General features: G+C 31.4%; 2 protein-coding genes across 5 annotated transcripts in view; one reads left to right on the forward strand and one right to left on the reverse strand.

The window, feature by feature from the left end:
• The window catches only part of LOC132941480 (myogenesis-regulating glycosidase), a 93,497-nt gene that overhangs the window by 17,576 nt on the left and 58,497 nt on the right, over window positions 1-17,424 (reverse strand). Inside the window, exons 1-2 of one of the 3 annotated variants that reach the window (XM_061009562.1) lie at window positions 15,123-15,245; window positions 1,955-2,070 (exon numbers count right to left, since the gene is read on the reverse strand). In XM_061009562.1, the coding sequence (XP_060865545.1) occupies window positions 1,955-2,013 (59 nt within the window). In that variant the 5' untranslated portion in view covers window positions 2,014-2,070; window positions 15,123-15,245. Of the gene's footprint in view, window positions 1-1,954; window positions 2,071-4,345; window positions 4,507-15,122; window positions 15,246-17,424 lie in introns of those variants that run through there. The other 2 variants (XM_061009561.1, XM_061009560.1) reach the window with 2 other exon arrangements.
• Window positions 15,491-17,424, forward strand: part of LOC132941481 (semaphorin-2A-like) — a 383,061-nt gene continuing 381,127 nt past the window's right edge. For both annotated transcript variants that reach the window (XM_061009566.1, XM_061009567.1), the window contains exon 1: window positions 15,491-16,119. The gene's annotated coding sequence lies outside the window, so the exon portion shown is untranslated. The remainder of the gene's footprint in view (window positions 16,120-17,424) is intronic.

A 17,424-nucleotide genomic window follows, 5' to 3' on the forward strand; every position in this document is an offset into this window, starting at 1 on the left:
ATCACGCGTATCCTCTGTACAGACACTAAAATCTATACTACGGTCCTTATCTATATTAGTATATAAAGCTGTAGAGTTTGTTTGTTTGAACGCGCAAATCTCAGGAACTACTAGTTCGAATTGAAAAATTATTTTTTTGTTGGATAGTTCATTCATCGAGGAAGGCTATAGGCTATAATATAACATCACGCTACGACCAATTAATAGAAGTGCTCAAATAGGGATTTTGAGATTTATGATGGAAATATTTGTTTATAAATATGGTTGCTATTGGTTATAGGAGAAATAATTAATAGAAATAGTCTTTATTCATTATTAGTTGCTATTGGTTAATTGGACAGATCAGGTACAGGCATGCATCAAATCGAATTTTCGCACATTGCCTACCAGGGTGGCTGAGTTGCACTTACTGCAGTAAGTTAAAAGGAGTTGAACAATCCCAATTTTTTTAAGATTTGTCACTTTTTATAGGCCACGAAGTGCGCAGGATCAGCTATAATATTTATAAATGAATGTTTGTGTGTAGATCTCTGGGGAGAAGATAGGCTAATTTAAAAAGGGTTAAATTTGGTTTTTTTAATTCATCGTATTTTAATATGGTTAGGTTAGTTTAAGATTATGTATTAATTGATTATATTAATCCACCGTATTATATCAAAATAAACTTGGTATAACTATGATACTTTAGAGTTAAATCATACATTTACGTACAAACAGCACTGGGCCCGCAATCTACGGCATTTAGATTGCCTACCTACCTGATAATATACTGATGCGAATCAGAATTTTTATTCCAGGCAACAGAAAAGTTGAGATAAATTTTGAACTCCATACACCGAATATTAAATAACGAATCGAATAAAGTTTGAGTCATATAGAGTTGGTACATTTAACGGGCAACGAAGTGCACATACTTCTAGCTAGTAAAACATTAACTTTTGGTTTCATCTTATATTCATGTTATAACCTCCTTGAATGACACGTAAACATTTTTCGTTCATGAAATTGTTTTGGTATAATAATTTGGTTGTTGCATAGATCCCCGCATAATGCATACCTTTGCCTTGATTACATTTTTTTATTCTTATTTTATTTTAATATAATAATTATTATTTATACTGAAATATATACCACGATCCTTACAAAACATAAGCTTTTGGTTACATCTTATATTCATATTATAACCTCCCTGATGACAATTAAAATAAATAAAACCAAGTCGTTTCTTTCATGAAATACCTATTGTTTTCGTTGAATAGTCTAGTTGTTGCATAGATCCCAGCCTGGATTACCTTTTCCGTAATAAACGAACGCAGAGGCGTGGCAAAAAATAGTATGTGTGGCTCGTGCGGGAAGGCTATTCAGTCTTGGGCGAAATGAGGCCCTCGCCTGCGGCTCATGCCGCACACATCGCCCGCGACTGAAATATCTCACTTCTTACCCTTGCCACACAATATACTATTTCCATCTAAAAATTCTTATATTCAATTTTTTATTTGAAAAATAGTAAACATAATTATACTAATCATCCGTTACCAAGTTGAATATTACTGTTTTATTTTTCAATAGATATAATTATTAGGCAGACGTTTGCCATATTTGTCTATTATGCATCGGGAAAAATGTCAATCCATTTTTTGTAGGTAAAAATATGTCGTTAACGGATAATATTATAAGAACTGTAAATGTATAAAAAAAAAAAAAACCTCTTAATACCGATGCAAATAAAAATAGTCCCCCGGTTTAAGATTTTCACAGACATTTCGTGGTGGAAGCTGCAGACCCTTCAGCTCCCCCCCTCTTCCCTTCACCACCATAATACGCCCCTGGTTATATAATATTATAATATTATTGTTATTTATTATTATCATCCTCGTTGCGCGTCGGTCGACCATTGTCGTACTGTAATAATTTATAATAATATATTGTACATAACGATGTCGAGTTCACTTACACTGGTCTTGGCTGAGTACCATGATGCGTCCGGTAATTGACGGCCACATCTTCCAACATGTCACTGAAGGTCTCGCTGGAATCATATCCGTTAAGTCTGACCCTTTCCGGAGTGAGCTGAACAAAGAAAAAAAACCACGTAAACGAGTGAAATAGCTTTTTATTGTACACAGCAAAATATGTTTTTTGGGATTAACAGTTTTTTTTTTCACATTTTAAATTATATTATGAACACTGTACAATGCTATGGTGTTATTTGAATGCGTTAATGCCTCGAAGCGCGTTAATTCAAGTTTGGCCATAAACGAATACGATAGCTACCTATGTCCTATGCATTATAGACAACTATAATAGAAATCGATAAAACTATGATAACCGGTGGTTCGTTGGTTGCACGAGGGTTCGGCGCTCCGAGCTGGCAATAATATAGCATACATAATATTATGGGCGATGTGCAATGTGTGCATAGTGCACGTGTGTTAATTAATGTGTGCTTCATTAGTGGAATTAAATAAATAAATGTGTAGTTATTCGAATATGTCGTAGGTACTTGTGCAGGAATCGCAGTAACGGTAAAATTAAAATGAAGAATCTACAATCATAAACTATTATATTATTCGTTTGATTTTATTTCAAGTATTAATATGACGCACATATTATTACATATTAAGTAGTGTATGTTAACGAGAAGAAAACCAATATTTGACGATCTGGAAAATAATTGTTTGTGCTCTATCTGTGTATATAATAATAATACTAATATGAGAGAAACACAATATAATATTATAATTACAATAATTGTTTAAAGATTAAAAAAATAATAATTATTTCATTCCGCATAATACAAAACATATACTATAACGTAATGTATTATCTCATTTGTATAACTTACAAAGATTAGTGACGTATACTTTACTTAGGACTATATTGCCATTGTATAATAAAGTACAAACCATGTGCATAATTATTTTGTTTATATTCAATTGGTTGTATTTGTTTTAAAGTTTGAGGGAAATGTCTGTATTGACATAATATATTAAGTAGGTACTCCCGGGCTTTCACGCGAGCACTCTTATAGTATTATAGCCCCGTAGAAGGGCTCAATAAGTTGACTTCCTTACTGCACAAAATACACAGATAATAACGATTTATGTTGAACAATAATATCATACACGCGACTCAGTTGCCAATTGTTTTTCTTTAAAATAAAGTGTATTTAAAAAAATTAATATTTTATTTGTACCGTTTTCGTTTTCTGTTTGCGTATATGGTATCTAAGACAACAAACATTAGAAAAGTTTATTTTCCATCATTGACGACCACATTACTGTTAACGATTTGTCGATAAGAATAACGGTAATATTTATGGTGTTTTGACGTTATCAAATGTACAATCAACCTAAGCACTTTTATAATAATGCGTATAAAAAATGGATTTTTTTTAGACACGCAATAAAGATTTCTTCATTTGTCGGATTCATAAAAATGAAAGTTATAACGTCTTTATAATAGTTGTAGGTAACATGTAAAAACCATAATAATAATTAATGATATAGTGTTACAACTATTATTTATGTATCATTTTTTAATGCACCAACTGACGGTTGTGTATTAATGTATTTGTATTAATGCAATACTCTTAAAATTGTGTACAAATAATGGACACGTATTAGATTATTTACTACAGTTGTATACCTATTGATAATATAACACTATGTACAAATCAGAAGCTCGTAAGTTTTGGTATGTTAATTAATCATCGTTTATAAATTATAATGGTAGGTACCTATTACATAGTTATATAACTCTGAAATACTTTTTGCATAATATTATCATAATAAAATTCTCTAAAAAATATTTTGCTTTGGAATATTGAATTAAAAATGTTTTTTTTATTCAAAAAATTAAAAACTTATTAAATAACGATAAAAAAAGATGAATATATTTTTTTTTTACAAAAATCAGTTTAGGTTTATTGACTATAAATTATGTGAAAAAACATATTTTCAAATAAGTTAAAAGTTTTTGAGTTACTATAATACGAGTTTAAACTATAAAATTAATATCCTAGTATTATTATAGAACTGATATCTAACTTTTATGATAACGATACAAAATTCGAATTTGACTGCACTTAGTATAAACACACTAGGATACTATAAGAACTATATTATAATATTCGAATAATCAGATAATGTATTGCATAAATCAAGTTTTTGCTTTACATTTTCAGTTAGATAAATATTTTAAATTGTTTACATAAATTAACGTAAAAACTTTTGAAAATATAAACCATCTCGTTGGCCGATAAAAGAAAATATAGTTATTAGTTTATTGCCTACCGGAAATTAGATATCGAGGAGTCAAGGCGTAACTTCGGATGAGATATTACCTGAGGATCGTACTCAGCTGGTTCTCCAATGAAGTTTTCCGAATAGCAACTGTTGTCGGACAGATTTCCCGAAGATTCACTGGAACCGATACAAAAAGGAGTTGGCACGCTATCCATAGTGTTGATGAATTACGAGTGGAACTATTCGTCTCAGGAAAATAAAATTGTGGATTACACTAAGACGTCGTACAATATAAATTACTATCAATTGAGCTCATATACGACCTTGGTAAAGCCGCGTTCACAGCAGAGAGTAGTTAAATTGACTTTGTTATGCGACACATTTATGTGCAAGCAAACAATGGGCCATTATTGACGTATCAAACCAAAAAGTTGCGCATTTCGAGAAACGATTTTAAATAATACACCCCCCCCCCCCCCCTACCACCAATGTTTCACTGTTATATTATATTTTCATTCAAACCATATTTTAAAATCTAAGTATAGCGACGAATGTATACGATTTAAATTTTGTATCTGTCATCACGTTTTAGAGCATGAAAAATGTTTTATTTTCAACTTTGAGGGTGGTTTTAGGTAGAAATTTTATTTAAAAAATAGAATATAAACTAAATATTAATGACTTATAAACGAGTGATTATTTCTTATAATACGTGAATCATGGAAATGTATTATATAAATATATAATTATTTTAAAAGACGTTTACACAACTACAATATGTTTATGTAAGACACATTCGATAAATATAATAAACTTAATAAAAATCCTCCCCAGTAAAAGTAGATATGTAATTCGTAATTAATTAAGCATTAGGGTCTGAAATATTCTATCAAATATATGAAATTGTATGTATTAGTAACAGACCAACGTTTCGTATTAAACCTTTTGAGTTACACACGCGATGGGCCGCATAAAATATAAATTTAAAATTATAAACTTTACAGTAGAATATTCAATTTTACTTGAAAATATCATAAAAGCATTATGACAAATGTCTCCTAACCGAATATGCGTATTATAATATGTACCTATATATATTTATTTTTTTTTTATTGATCTTAAATTACATCGGCTGCAAAGGCCATTAGTTACAGTTTTTTTTTTTATATGTATACATTTAGGTAAATACCGGAATACTTAAGAATAATAGGTACATTATTTGTAGTTCTAACGTGTGAAGGTGTGTTGCGATACCGTTTTGATCTAAATTTGGTTGAGCAGGTCAGTTTTTCTTAAGAAGTTGATCATGTTGTTGATGTATTCTGTGTTGGGACCTAAAGCCGCGTCTATGTTAGATGAGATGTTGAACTTTTTTGCGTATTCTTCGTATTTAAAACATTCAGTTATTAAGTGCTTAACTGGTACCTATATATTATATGCACATAATATAAGTTATCAATATATCATTTAAATGTACAAAATATAGTAATAATAATATATTATATGGAAATAAATAGAAAACCGTATCGAACAATGCGTCAATATACGTCAACCGTCGCCGTAATCCATACCAAGTCATGCAATTGGCAATTTCAAATCGATTTGCCAAAAAAAAAAATAATAAAACCTCCCCCTCCGTATTGCGGATCCGCGCTCGTATATTATTATGCTCTTCAGGATTTCTCTGACGGCGTGGAAAATTATTTCTATGAGATAAATAAACATTGTCCTCGTTCGGTATTGTCTATATATTATACACACGTCATGTGAGCGACATGGCTCGATGTATATGTATATTATATATTATTATCATACGAAAAGGTTTTCGTGATTTGTTTGGTATTTAAATTCCGCACGTACGAAGTGTAATGCAATGTCCCCGGCGAGGATTTTCGTTGTGATATCAACCACCGCCGGACACACACGTACAACAAACTTATATTCATATTATTGGTATAAACCCTCTTTCCGCGAGTCTTCGGACGCCAAACAAGAATAATCTATTCTCAAATGGAATGACTTAGGCGCCCGTCTACGATTATTCGTTGAACGCGTTCCGTCTAATGCATTTCCAACTACGGCAGATACGCATTACCTGCTATATATTATAGATGGATATTGGATATACTATGGACAGATCGTTTTATATAGTCATACAAATAACTTACGCTCAAAACTCGATTATTTAGAACCACAACGACATCACTGAGTTTAATTTCAATCGCTCATTTACCGTCGAGGAGGAGTTCTCCGGAGAGAAGAGGCGGGGCGGGGATTTAGTCAGAGTTTCTACGGTCAATAACAAATATATTCTTAGGTAAGACGTCTTATACGCAGTATTCGTACTTATACGTCAATAGATCTCGTGCCTGCATTAACCCGACGTCTATGACTTAAATTAAAAATGACTGAAAGGATGCCCCATGAACTGTGGAGGCTATAGAACAAATTAATAAACACCCCAGAGCGAAATATTATCTTACACGCAAAGATAATATTTTAATCGGAGAACCACTAGGAAGCATTATCCAACCAACCGAACACTATATATAGATAAACATAAATGATAGTTTCGTCGTGAGTTACATAAATACTAGTATCAATGATAATATCATTACACGTTTTTCCATTTGATTTGCAGTATTCGGAAAATTGTCATGTTTATAAAATAATCGATGGTATAAATAATTTATCATTATAATAGATTAGAAACGATTGAACGTTATGTACCTAAGTACCTTTAGAAACTATTAGACACTACGTTATGACGTATGTAAAAGCTATTGTTGTAAAAAAAAAGACGATGATACAAAAATGTACCTGCACAACAATGACGTATATCTTTATTACAGTTATCGTCATAACTATGACGATTTATACCGGAAATATAAATCCACACACGATATTGTCGACTTATTGGATTAACATCAAACTTTTCGTAAGTAGGTAATAACGTGTAACGTGGTCGACTAAATTCGTCGGCGGTCCTCGCGATTTCGTTTTAGCGCACGGGGCTATAATACTGCAGGTACAACACCACTCACTGTCGCATATAATAATACATAATATAATAATATTATATATAGAGTAGGAACGATTATACTTTGAAAAACTTTTCCGCGGGTCTTATAGACGTTATCTCGTGTCTGCGCTCTTTGGTACTCGAATGAACCCTTTCGCGGAACGTCTTGCAGCCTCCGCTCAAACAACCCAATCCGGAATCCCCCGAAATTCCCCACCATTCCATATACTTTCGGCGGTGATTACGCCACGTCACATAAAATTTTACACAAAACGCGCGGTGGCGGCGGAATATATAATATATTTCTCTCGTCACTCGGCTAACTCTTTCTGTCTGACGTTTTTCAAACGAGACCACCGGCCCTCCTCCGCGTATCTATCCGCCACTTTTTACCCGCGTTCACGGCAGCAGTTTCAACCCCATCATCGAAAAAGTCCATGTTTTTAATGAAATGTTACAACATATACATATAGGTACAGGTAAGTTTTTACATGATATATATATGGCAACTGAAAGTAATATACCTTATCCCGACGCCGTATCTCTTTCACATCGCACCGCCACCGGGCGGAAATCTGTCACTGAAGGGATTGCTGTGGTCGGCTAATCCCCAGACCAAATTCAGAACACTGTCGGAATACTCTTTCAACTGAATTTATACTTATACGCTGCTGCGTATAGAGTGTGCATGTGTTGATTAATATTTAGTGGCGAGTGGTTACAGCATTATGAATATTTCATCAGTTGTATATAACCTAACCTAGGTACCATAAAAGTGGATCTAAAAACGGTAAAAACAGTAGTTACGGTTGCAAAATCGCATAGTTTTATTTCAAGGAGCTGACAAAAATAATGAACGCTATTGGTTCAATGGTCCCGCGGTTTGTGTCTACTATCTAGTCTTAAAGCACAATGAACTGTTGCCTTTTTGCATATCTAGTCCGAAGATCTATGTTATATGTATATAGTCATATAGACATTAGGAAATCTCAATTTCCACAAAACAGAAAAATCTCGAGAGCCGCTTTTGAACTCTACTCAGTACTTACCATTTATTGATAATGCATTATAATTTATAATTAAATACGATCATCAATATTAAGTTTCATGAAGGAATTGGATACCTTTATAATACTTTATAATGCTATTTTGCTTTTATGAAATCCTTGAAAACGCCTGACATTTATTTATAAATAAAATAAAAATTATAAATAAATATATTTTATACAGGTACTTGTATATATGTTTTACTAAATAGGTATATAATTTCATACTTTTATGAAGGTATTAGTTTTTTTGATATATCGAAGGGATTGAACCAAATAAGATGCCTAGAAATTAAGAATCGCTCATAAATATCAAACAATATTTTATTAACTTTTTTTTAACCGTTTGGTTGTTTATAGTATTTGTATTTTACTGACTCGCTTAATGCCATTTGTCCGATAAATTAGCGCTTTGTACAATGCAGCTTGTACACTCTGATCCATAATTAATGATCGGCGCCAGCGCTTCAATTTAAAGATTAAATAAAGTAAAAAATCTGAATAAATTATGAACTTGGAGAATAAAGTATAGGACTATAGGAGTAATATATTATAATATTATTATACAATCGGCTCAGTGTCGTTTTTGTTATAAATTGCATGAGTGTTCAATGTGTTGCGTGTGACGATTGGATTCACGGAGCTTGGTACTTGGAACACGTGTATAATTATATTATTGTTATGTATCGTGTATGCCTATACGTATTAATTACGGTATGATAATGTTATGATAATATTCCATGCAATATTGTAATGAACAACAGTGCTTCTTCGTTTAAATCTGAAAATGACGTTTCATATGGGACGATATAGGTACCGTCGCACACACATTATTGTTATTTATCTATTTGTAAACTGGATTATTCAAACAATATGCAATCTCAGTGTTATTGTTTGGTTAAGATAAAGCGTGCTAAATAATATTTACATTTCATATAATATTTTATAAATATGCATAGAATAAATGTATTGTCTCTACAATAGATCAATAGAATTTGTATAATTAGGTTTATTTTACTTACGTATATATTTTATTGTTTGTGTATATTTAGTACGTTACCTATATTTATTTATTTAAACTTATGACGATGGGTACTATACAAATAATAGTATACAATTTTATTATTTTTTACATTGTAAGATCTAAAAATATATTCTAAGTCGTAAAGGCCAAACGTACGACAAAAATAAATAACAACGGATGTGAAAAATATTAATATTTTTTAAACAAATATTTTACATTCATATATATTCCAATATATTTGTAATATAACCTACAGTTTGATGAGTATAATATACAAAATATATACAAAAATATGTTATTATATTGGTTGGTAAGGTATTTATTTTATTTATAAGAAAACTTTTTTTATTTTGTACCTAATAGAAAAATATTTGAAGTATTTTTGTTTAATATAGTACAATATTTGATCAAATCAATAACACAACGTAACTTCAAAAGGTACATACAGATTACAGATACTTTTTACTTTGAAATATTTATTAATTTTATTAATATGATATTCAAAATATTTATTTATTTTATAAACATATAGACCGTCTTATGATTTTCAACATCTTTTTCACAACCAATATTATATTTAGTGTTTTTATAGAGTATATTTTTCTAAAAATTGTATTTTCTGCTACTGAAACAAGTACCAAATATTGCATTTTAAATAAATCAGCTAATACCAACTATTTAAAGTTTAAACAAGAAAACAAAAAAGTCTGATAAGAATACAAAATATGGTTTATTGGCACATTACTCTTATGTTATAGCTAAGAATTATATAGTGTTATATTCAATGTAGAAAGCTATGTGAATATTAAACAATAATAATAAATAATCATTTTTAAAGCACAAATCCACATATTAAATACTTAAATATGCTTACTAAATTGGTTTTATAAAATAACGATTATAATCACTGCAGATATGGTCATTATCTATTGTAGGGGTTACGGTTAACAGGTTTATAACGGTTGGTTGGCAACACGTGTATGTATTTCTAAGTTTTTGCCACTATAGACCCGGGTGGTCACCCATCCGGGAATTTGTACCTTCGGCCGTTGCTTACTCTTAATCACGTTGTGTGATTGATTTCATAAACTGCGCCAAGCCAAGCCACATAGGTATTATTATCATTGCATAAAACAATTTGTGAACTCATATATTTTATTAAAATATAATATTATCCATGAAAGTAAAAATGTTAAATATTATATGATATTTCTATTATAAGAATGTTTGATAAAGCTGTTAAAATAATATTATGAAAAATATGTGCAATGATTGTTGAATAAATACTATTTGTCATCTACCTAACCTAACCTATACAGCTCATTTTGAACAATTAACTATATTTTCTGTTTTATTTTTTTTGTATTACCAGTCATCGTTGGCTTTTTTGTGGACATTTAAAACTTACGTAAGTATCTAAAATATCAATTTTAATGTATATTTCCAAGGCTCAAGGTTTATGTTAGATCTAAAAATCTAAAATGACATCGTCATGCTAGAAATTTGAAAATGGATAGAAATTAAATTCCACGGCTTTATCAATACATGCAATGATAATATCATTGAAGTTGTTAGTTCGTTATGAAGACTAGCAAACCAAATATCTACCAATATGAGAGTATATTCCATAACTTCCACATAAGTTACATAACATATTTCACTCGTAAACTGAAAACTGAATACCGAAGCCATCCGAGTTATGGTAACTACAAATAATTCACACGCCACGGTGTCATATTATGCACTTTGCACCTGGCCAAATTTCCAATGGGAAACAATGTGGAAATTCTTGACTATTCCGTCTCAACACTAAACATTTTCAATCTTTTAAATAGTTTTATTTCAATATAATCAGTGATCGTTTTAAGGGTTAAAGAATAAAGAATTTATAAAGTACATTATTACGGTTTATTGATGTCATAGTTTATATTATTAAATTTGCAATTAAATAAATTTAGATTTATCTAAACTTTTTTTTTATGAGTACCCTTGATCAGATCGTTTATTTATCTTATTTTTAAACACGTCAAGTGCTTCGTGAAGTTAATACACAGACCCTGATGGCCACATTCGGCTAAACTTCGACGTATCTCTACGTATTCTTTTTATTTTAAAGAATGTGGTTCATTAACAATAAAATAGTGCAAGACAAGGTAAAAAAAAGTATATTTAATGTATTAATGTTTTGATGTTATTAGGATTCTTATGACTGATATATGTTTCACAAACAAGTGAATAAGTAACTGTGTATTCAGCAATAAATATGATAGGTAAAACATATTATATAAATCAAGTAACTAAAGACTAGATTTGCAATATAATAATATGATACAAACAATTGTGCAACAAATAAATTTATATACGTTGTAACTGAATAAAATTGTTGATTTATAAATGACATAAAATGTACAACGCTAATGTATAACTTAAATTTTGATATATTTTAGGAACTTTTTATATGTACCTACCTTTCCAACTTTCTAACGTTTCTAGCTTTCTGATGCATATCATTTTGTTGGTGGATATGATTATTTTAACGACAGTATATATAATGCATTTGAAATTAACTAAGCTAACGCAGTGATTAGAATTACTATTTTTACTAATACATATTATATCATACATTATATTATCAAGTGTGCATCAATTTATTTGTAAAGGTATGGTAGGTACCTATCAGGTACCGTTCTATAAAAAAAAAACATGATCATGTACTGCTTTCAAGGAATTAAAAACTTTCCGTTAAAAGTAAATGCTTTTTTCTTCAGACGTGTACAAACGTATAGTGGCTTAACTGCATTTGTTTTAGGAAATTAGATTGTTGAGGATTAAAAGTAGTTAAGGGATGAAACTTGGTGTTCTATAAAAACTTCTGAAAATGAGAACGGAAAATTGTATGATCAAGCCCTTACCTACTCGCTGTACTTACTTGTTCGGTTGTGCGAGTCATACTTTCAATATTAATTGATGGACAGCACATACAAAAATGATTGTGGCAAGAACATGAATTTACAAATAATAAAAATATATGGTTGTCACCTCTTATATTTTGAACAATTTGCGATAATAGTTTTTAAATCTATATTGAGAAAAAAAATAATAAGGAGGAAAAACACGGTTAAACGCTGTGTATACATCAAATCTTTAGAACTCCGATAGTTATTAATGTGAATTGTATAGAATACCAAGAAATTTAAATTGAAATTGTTCTAAGATGCTGTAATACAAGCACGATACTTGTTTAAAAAGTAGGTTTATTGAACATAAAAATGTTAAGCAGATTAAACTGGTGAAAAGATTCTCCTAATTAAAACACTTTGAGATTTTAAATATTAATAAGCGTTTATACTTTATACTAACTGCTACTACATTATGCAAGTGAAACAGGAAAAACTACACTCACAAAAAAAACGTAATTTAATATTATAAGATATTTATATTATTATGCCAAACATTACGTTTTTTTAATTTAAACTTATTACAGATTTGACTATTTTTAAATAACGGTAATAATGTTCCTGAACATTCCTATAAATGTGCATTTCTTTCTCCCATTTAATTGTATTAAATATAGGTGGATCTCTGAAACCCACTAAAATGTTCCCAAGCAAAAAAATTTAATTCATTAGATCGTTTGTTGCACTAAGAACAAATGGAGTGCCCATGATTCTAATAGAATGAAAAGTTATTTTCATTTTTTTGAAACATTTGATACAGTTTTTATTTTATTTATAATACCAGTAACACCGTCTCGTAAATGTTTATTATAATGTTATGCGAGATTTAAATCGAATTACGTACGTTTTTGATATGCGATAAAAGCAACTTTATTAAAGTGTTTTTGGAAAATTTCAGCCCATTCGTTTCATTAACACATATTTATTATTTATTGTGTCATCATCGTCGTTATGATATGTATACATTACCATTTCTATTTGAAGTTTATTATGATGTGTTTAACAATGGAACGATTTGAATTTATTTTTATTTTCTCCTTTACAACAAAAATTGTCGTAAAATTCCAAAAGCACAGACCTACAATAATCTAACGATAAGTAACGACAATGATATTATTATTTTAAAGTTTAAATCACATATTTTCCACTTGTGAACAATATCGGTTCACGCAGAACATGCTCAAACCAGTAGCGTTGACATGATTTTTGAATAGGTTGAAGGAGGAATGAAGAATTATGGAAATAAAACTTAAAAAATTATATGTTTCCTTGAGTTACAAATTTACAAGAAATAAAGAACTATAGATATCATAGCTTTTAGTGCTATTTAAATGATATCATAATTTTTTTAATGATTGGAAAATTTCAAAATATTAAGAACTATTATACTTATGCTCAAGTTTTATAAACACAAAACAATGTATTCTATACATAGGCTCTATTAGGGTCAACATTTAGGCAATGGAGAGAAGTTGACCATAATATAAGAATTAACTGAAGCAATACGTAGGTAATAATAAACTTTACATATTTTATACTGAAAAGTTCTCAGAAAACCAACGATATTGTAAATTATTTCGAGGCTAAATCTTTATTTGCGGGGTTTGGGTGGTAGAAGTCATAAGTGCCAAAATAAGATAATCAAAAAATAAATCATATCGTACAAAAGCGCTAAAATCCTATATACCTGACTAATTTATTATCTGATTATGATAGAGTGTCAAAGTTTTTGTGTTATATTGGTATAACAAATTATAACTTATAATGCTACTAAATATTTTTCCTCTGCAAGGAAAATTGAGAAATAATATAGATATGTTTTCTTTTCATTGTTGATTTGCGTTTCTCAGCCGATAAACAAAGTGTAACCCAAAATCGGTTAGAAAACAAAGAGTTTTATCCAGCCAAAAAACCATATCTATGTTAAAATTATATTGTTGGTATATGCTATTTTTAAGCATTCACTTTTCACGTAGGCTATACCAAAAATTAATTTAGCAAAAATAATTACAAATAAAGGTGCATTTTATGAATTTTTTCATAATGTTCGAAAATAAAGATATTTAAGAGAAATGGCCAGTGGTTACATATCCTTCAAAAATTTGTTTTTATTTATATTAGGTACATAAGTGATAACTATATTGTTTTATTATCATGATTATAATTTTACCTATTATTGATTATTGACGATTTAAAATATTTTTATATATATTATGATGAAATATATAATAATTAAAAATCACGCTCCACTCAGAATCTAAAATCAACCATAATATTATATAAAATATTAATATTGGTACGATTTATATTTATTTTTGTTTATCTTTATTTGCTTATATCATAATATGTTGGATATAGTTTATATCATTGGCGCAAATGGTATGTAATTTTGGCACTTATGTCGTAAAGCCGGTTGTGGGTGATACTCCACTAACCATCTTAATTCACGTCAACCGTCTTCTAAAGATTTTCGAGAGGCAAGACCCCTTGGCCACCTATACTATCATGAGTACTTGTTTATAAAACACGTAATATTAAACTCGTTCCGGGAGAAAACCACGTGCATTTGTACCATCTATACGTGCGTACCTAATAGATTACTACTTTTATTATGTCAACAAAAAAAAATAGAACCGACCATAAAGCAGACCGTAAAACTTGCACCACGGAGACTTGTATACAATAATATTACACGACGGCGCAAGTTTGTGAGCGTTCAGGGGGGGGGGGGGAGGGGGCGAGCGGGATAATTTTTTTTATCGCTAGATTGAAAAACAGCCGCTGAGATCAGTAGGGCTTATAATAATAATAATAATATAATATCACCTGTCCGTGGCGTTATGATTCATTACGTTCGGCGTTCAGCATGAAACTGTGACATAATAATATGTCGTGGTGTATGTGTGCACGAGCGCATTATGACGGACGCACGTTGTGGTCGTCCTTTGTGTACGTGCACCGGCGGCAGATCATAATATCCTACGTCGTGCGTGCATGTGTGTGTGTGTAGTATTTGTGTATTTGTGTATTTGTGTGCGTGTGTCTATGCGTAAGTGCTGCATGTATGCGTGTGTGTGTGTGTGTGTATGAGTGAGAGCGTGTGTGGCGCGCGCTGTGCGGTTGCCCGGCCAACGCGTCTACAAACTGTATACGCGCGCCGCCGTCGACTGCGACTGCGACTCCGACTCCGAGACGACTTAGCTTGCCCGTCGCCGCCGCGTGCATCACACGGTCGTTCCCGCCGGTCGGTCGTCCTCGTCTGCCCGTTACCGCCGTTTGTTCGCGTGCGATTTCGCGTTTTTCGGCAATTTTCCGCTTAAGACATTGTCATTCGTTTAATCGTTTCAGTTTTTTTTTATCCATTTCTCACTCTTCTATTCCCGTCCGACCGTCGTCGAGCGTGTGCGTGTTGGGCGCATTTGCGCGTTTTCGCGGTTTTTTTCGTCTCCGACACTAACGATACCAAGTACCTGTACCAAGGTACACCGGATATACCAGATACACGTCGTCCGTCGTCTATCGCGCCAGGCACTCGTAATCGCGGCCGTGGGTAATATTATCCGTGCTTGTCACCCAATAACACTCGTGCACACTGTCTGTTTAAACAAAAACCCGACCCAACTTGCGATCGGTCGCGTGTGACGTTTCGTCGTCTAGGCGCGTGGACGCAAAACCCGAGAGGAAAATTAAAAACCCAAGAGAAAAAAAAGTTCGGTTCTCACGTGCGCTTACACACACACACACACCGTCTGATGTTATAATATAATTCAGTGGCTGCGTCGTTTCACATATTTACTTATAATACGTGCCCGTAAAACCAAAGGTGAGTAACATTCACGACGAATCTGCGAAAGTCCGATTCTGGTATAATATGTTATTATCGACATATTATATTGTAGTAGTAATATTATTGTTTTTATGAGTCGTACATATACGTTGATATATTATAGTGTACCTACCTAAATATAACGTGTCCATCTACTTCACACGCGTTGGCTTTGGTCAACGATGACATGAAAATCATTTATCATGGTAGATATCCAACAGCAGTCACATGTGCGTTGACAAACGTAATCAGTTTTTTTTTAGGTATTGCTTTACCCCGGGCATTTCTCTACTCAAGTCCGTGTACTATATACATTGTTAATCCTTTGCATCTAACAATAATGGCGTGTTGCATCTGTACTGAAAAATATACACACGTACTTATATGATATAATAGTCAGTCACCTAATTATTAGGTATTCAATATTATTGTAGGTAGACGTAGATGGGAAGCGAGTTACGCGAAATCGGAATGCAAACTGCAGGTTATAATACCCGCGCACGTTATCAAAAAATAATTTCTTTAGCTTTTCAATTCACTCGATTTTGGGTTCCAAACCCGTTAGTTATTGCGCAAAGTCCACCGAATAAAATAACCACCTATACACTTGTTGGGGAGGATTAGCAAAAGGGTTCGTATCGATGGGGTTTACAAAAAAAAAAAAGACGAAACCCAACCATAAACGAAATTTCCCGTCCACGTGTATTCTCATTTCTCCGCCCGTGGAATCGTGGACCTTATGAATAGATTTTATCTTATGACGTCCTTACCAGAGCAAACAACTTGTAAAGAAATATTTTTTCTTTGTTTCGAAACCTTTTGAACGACCGGATTAAATATAAATATTAAATCATCAAGATGTTGTCAAAATATTTTTGTGTTTATATTATATAGGTCGGTACTGAAAATTGTAATTGATATCATACATAATATGATATTGCTATATCAGTACATATTAGGTACATATTAATTTATAAATTAGTAATTAGTATTAATATTCATACTCTTTAATTGATAGAATTGTACTCTGAACCGAGAGAATAATTGAATTATTTAAATAAGAAGCTCTCATTGAAATGGTTAATATTACACTTTACAAACGTGAATAAGATCATACATCCTTACAGAAAAAGTGAATTTAAATTTACTTCAATGGAAGATTTAAAAGATAAATATTGTATCCAAAAGACTTTTTTAATATTTTAAAAATAGCCTTACATCTTTATATTCACAAGACAATAAGTTCAATTTTTGAATTTATTGTAATAATAATATTATTTTATATACCTAATCCTTCTGCAG

Source organism: Metopolophium dirhodum, chromosome 3 (genome assembly GCF_019925205.1).
Source record: "Metopolophium dirhodum isolate CAU chromosome 3, ASM1992520v1, whole genome shotgun sequence".
Lineage (NCBI taxonomy): Eukaryota > Metazoa > Arthropoda > Insecta > Hemiptera > Aphididae > Metopolophium > Metopolophium dirhodum.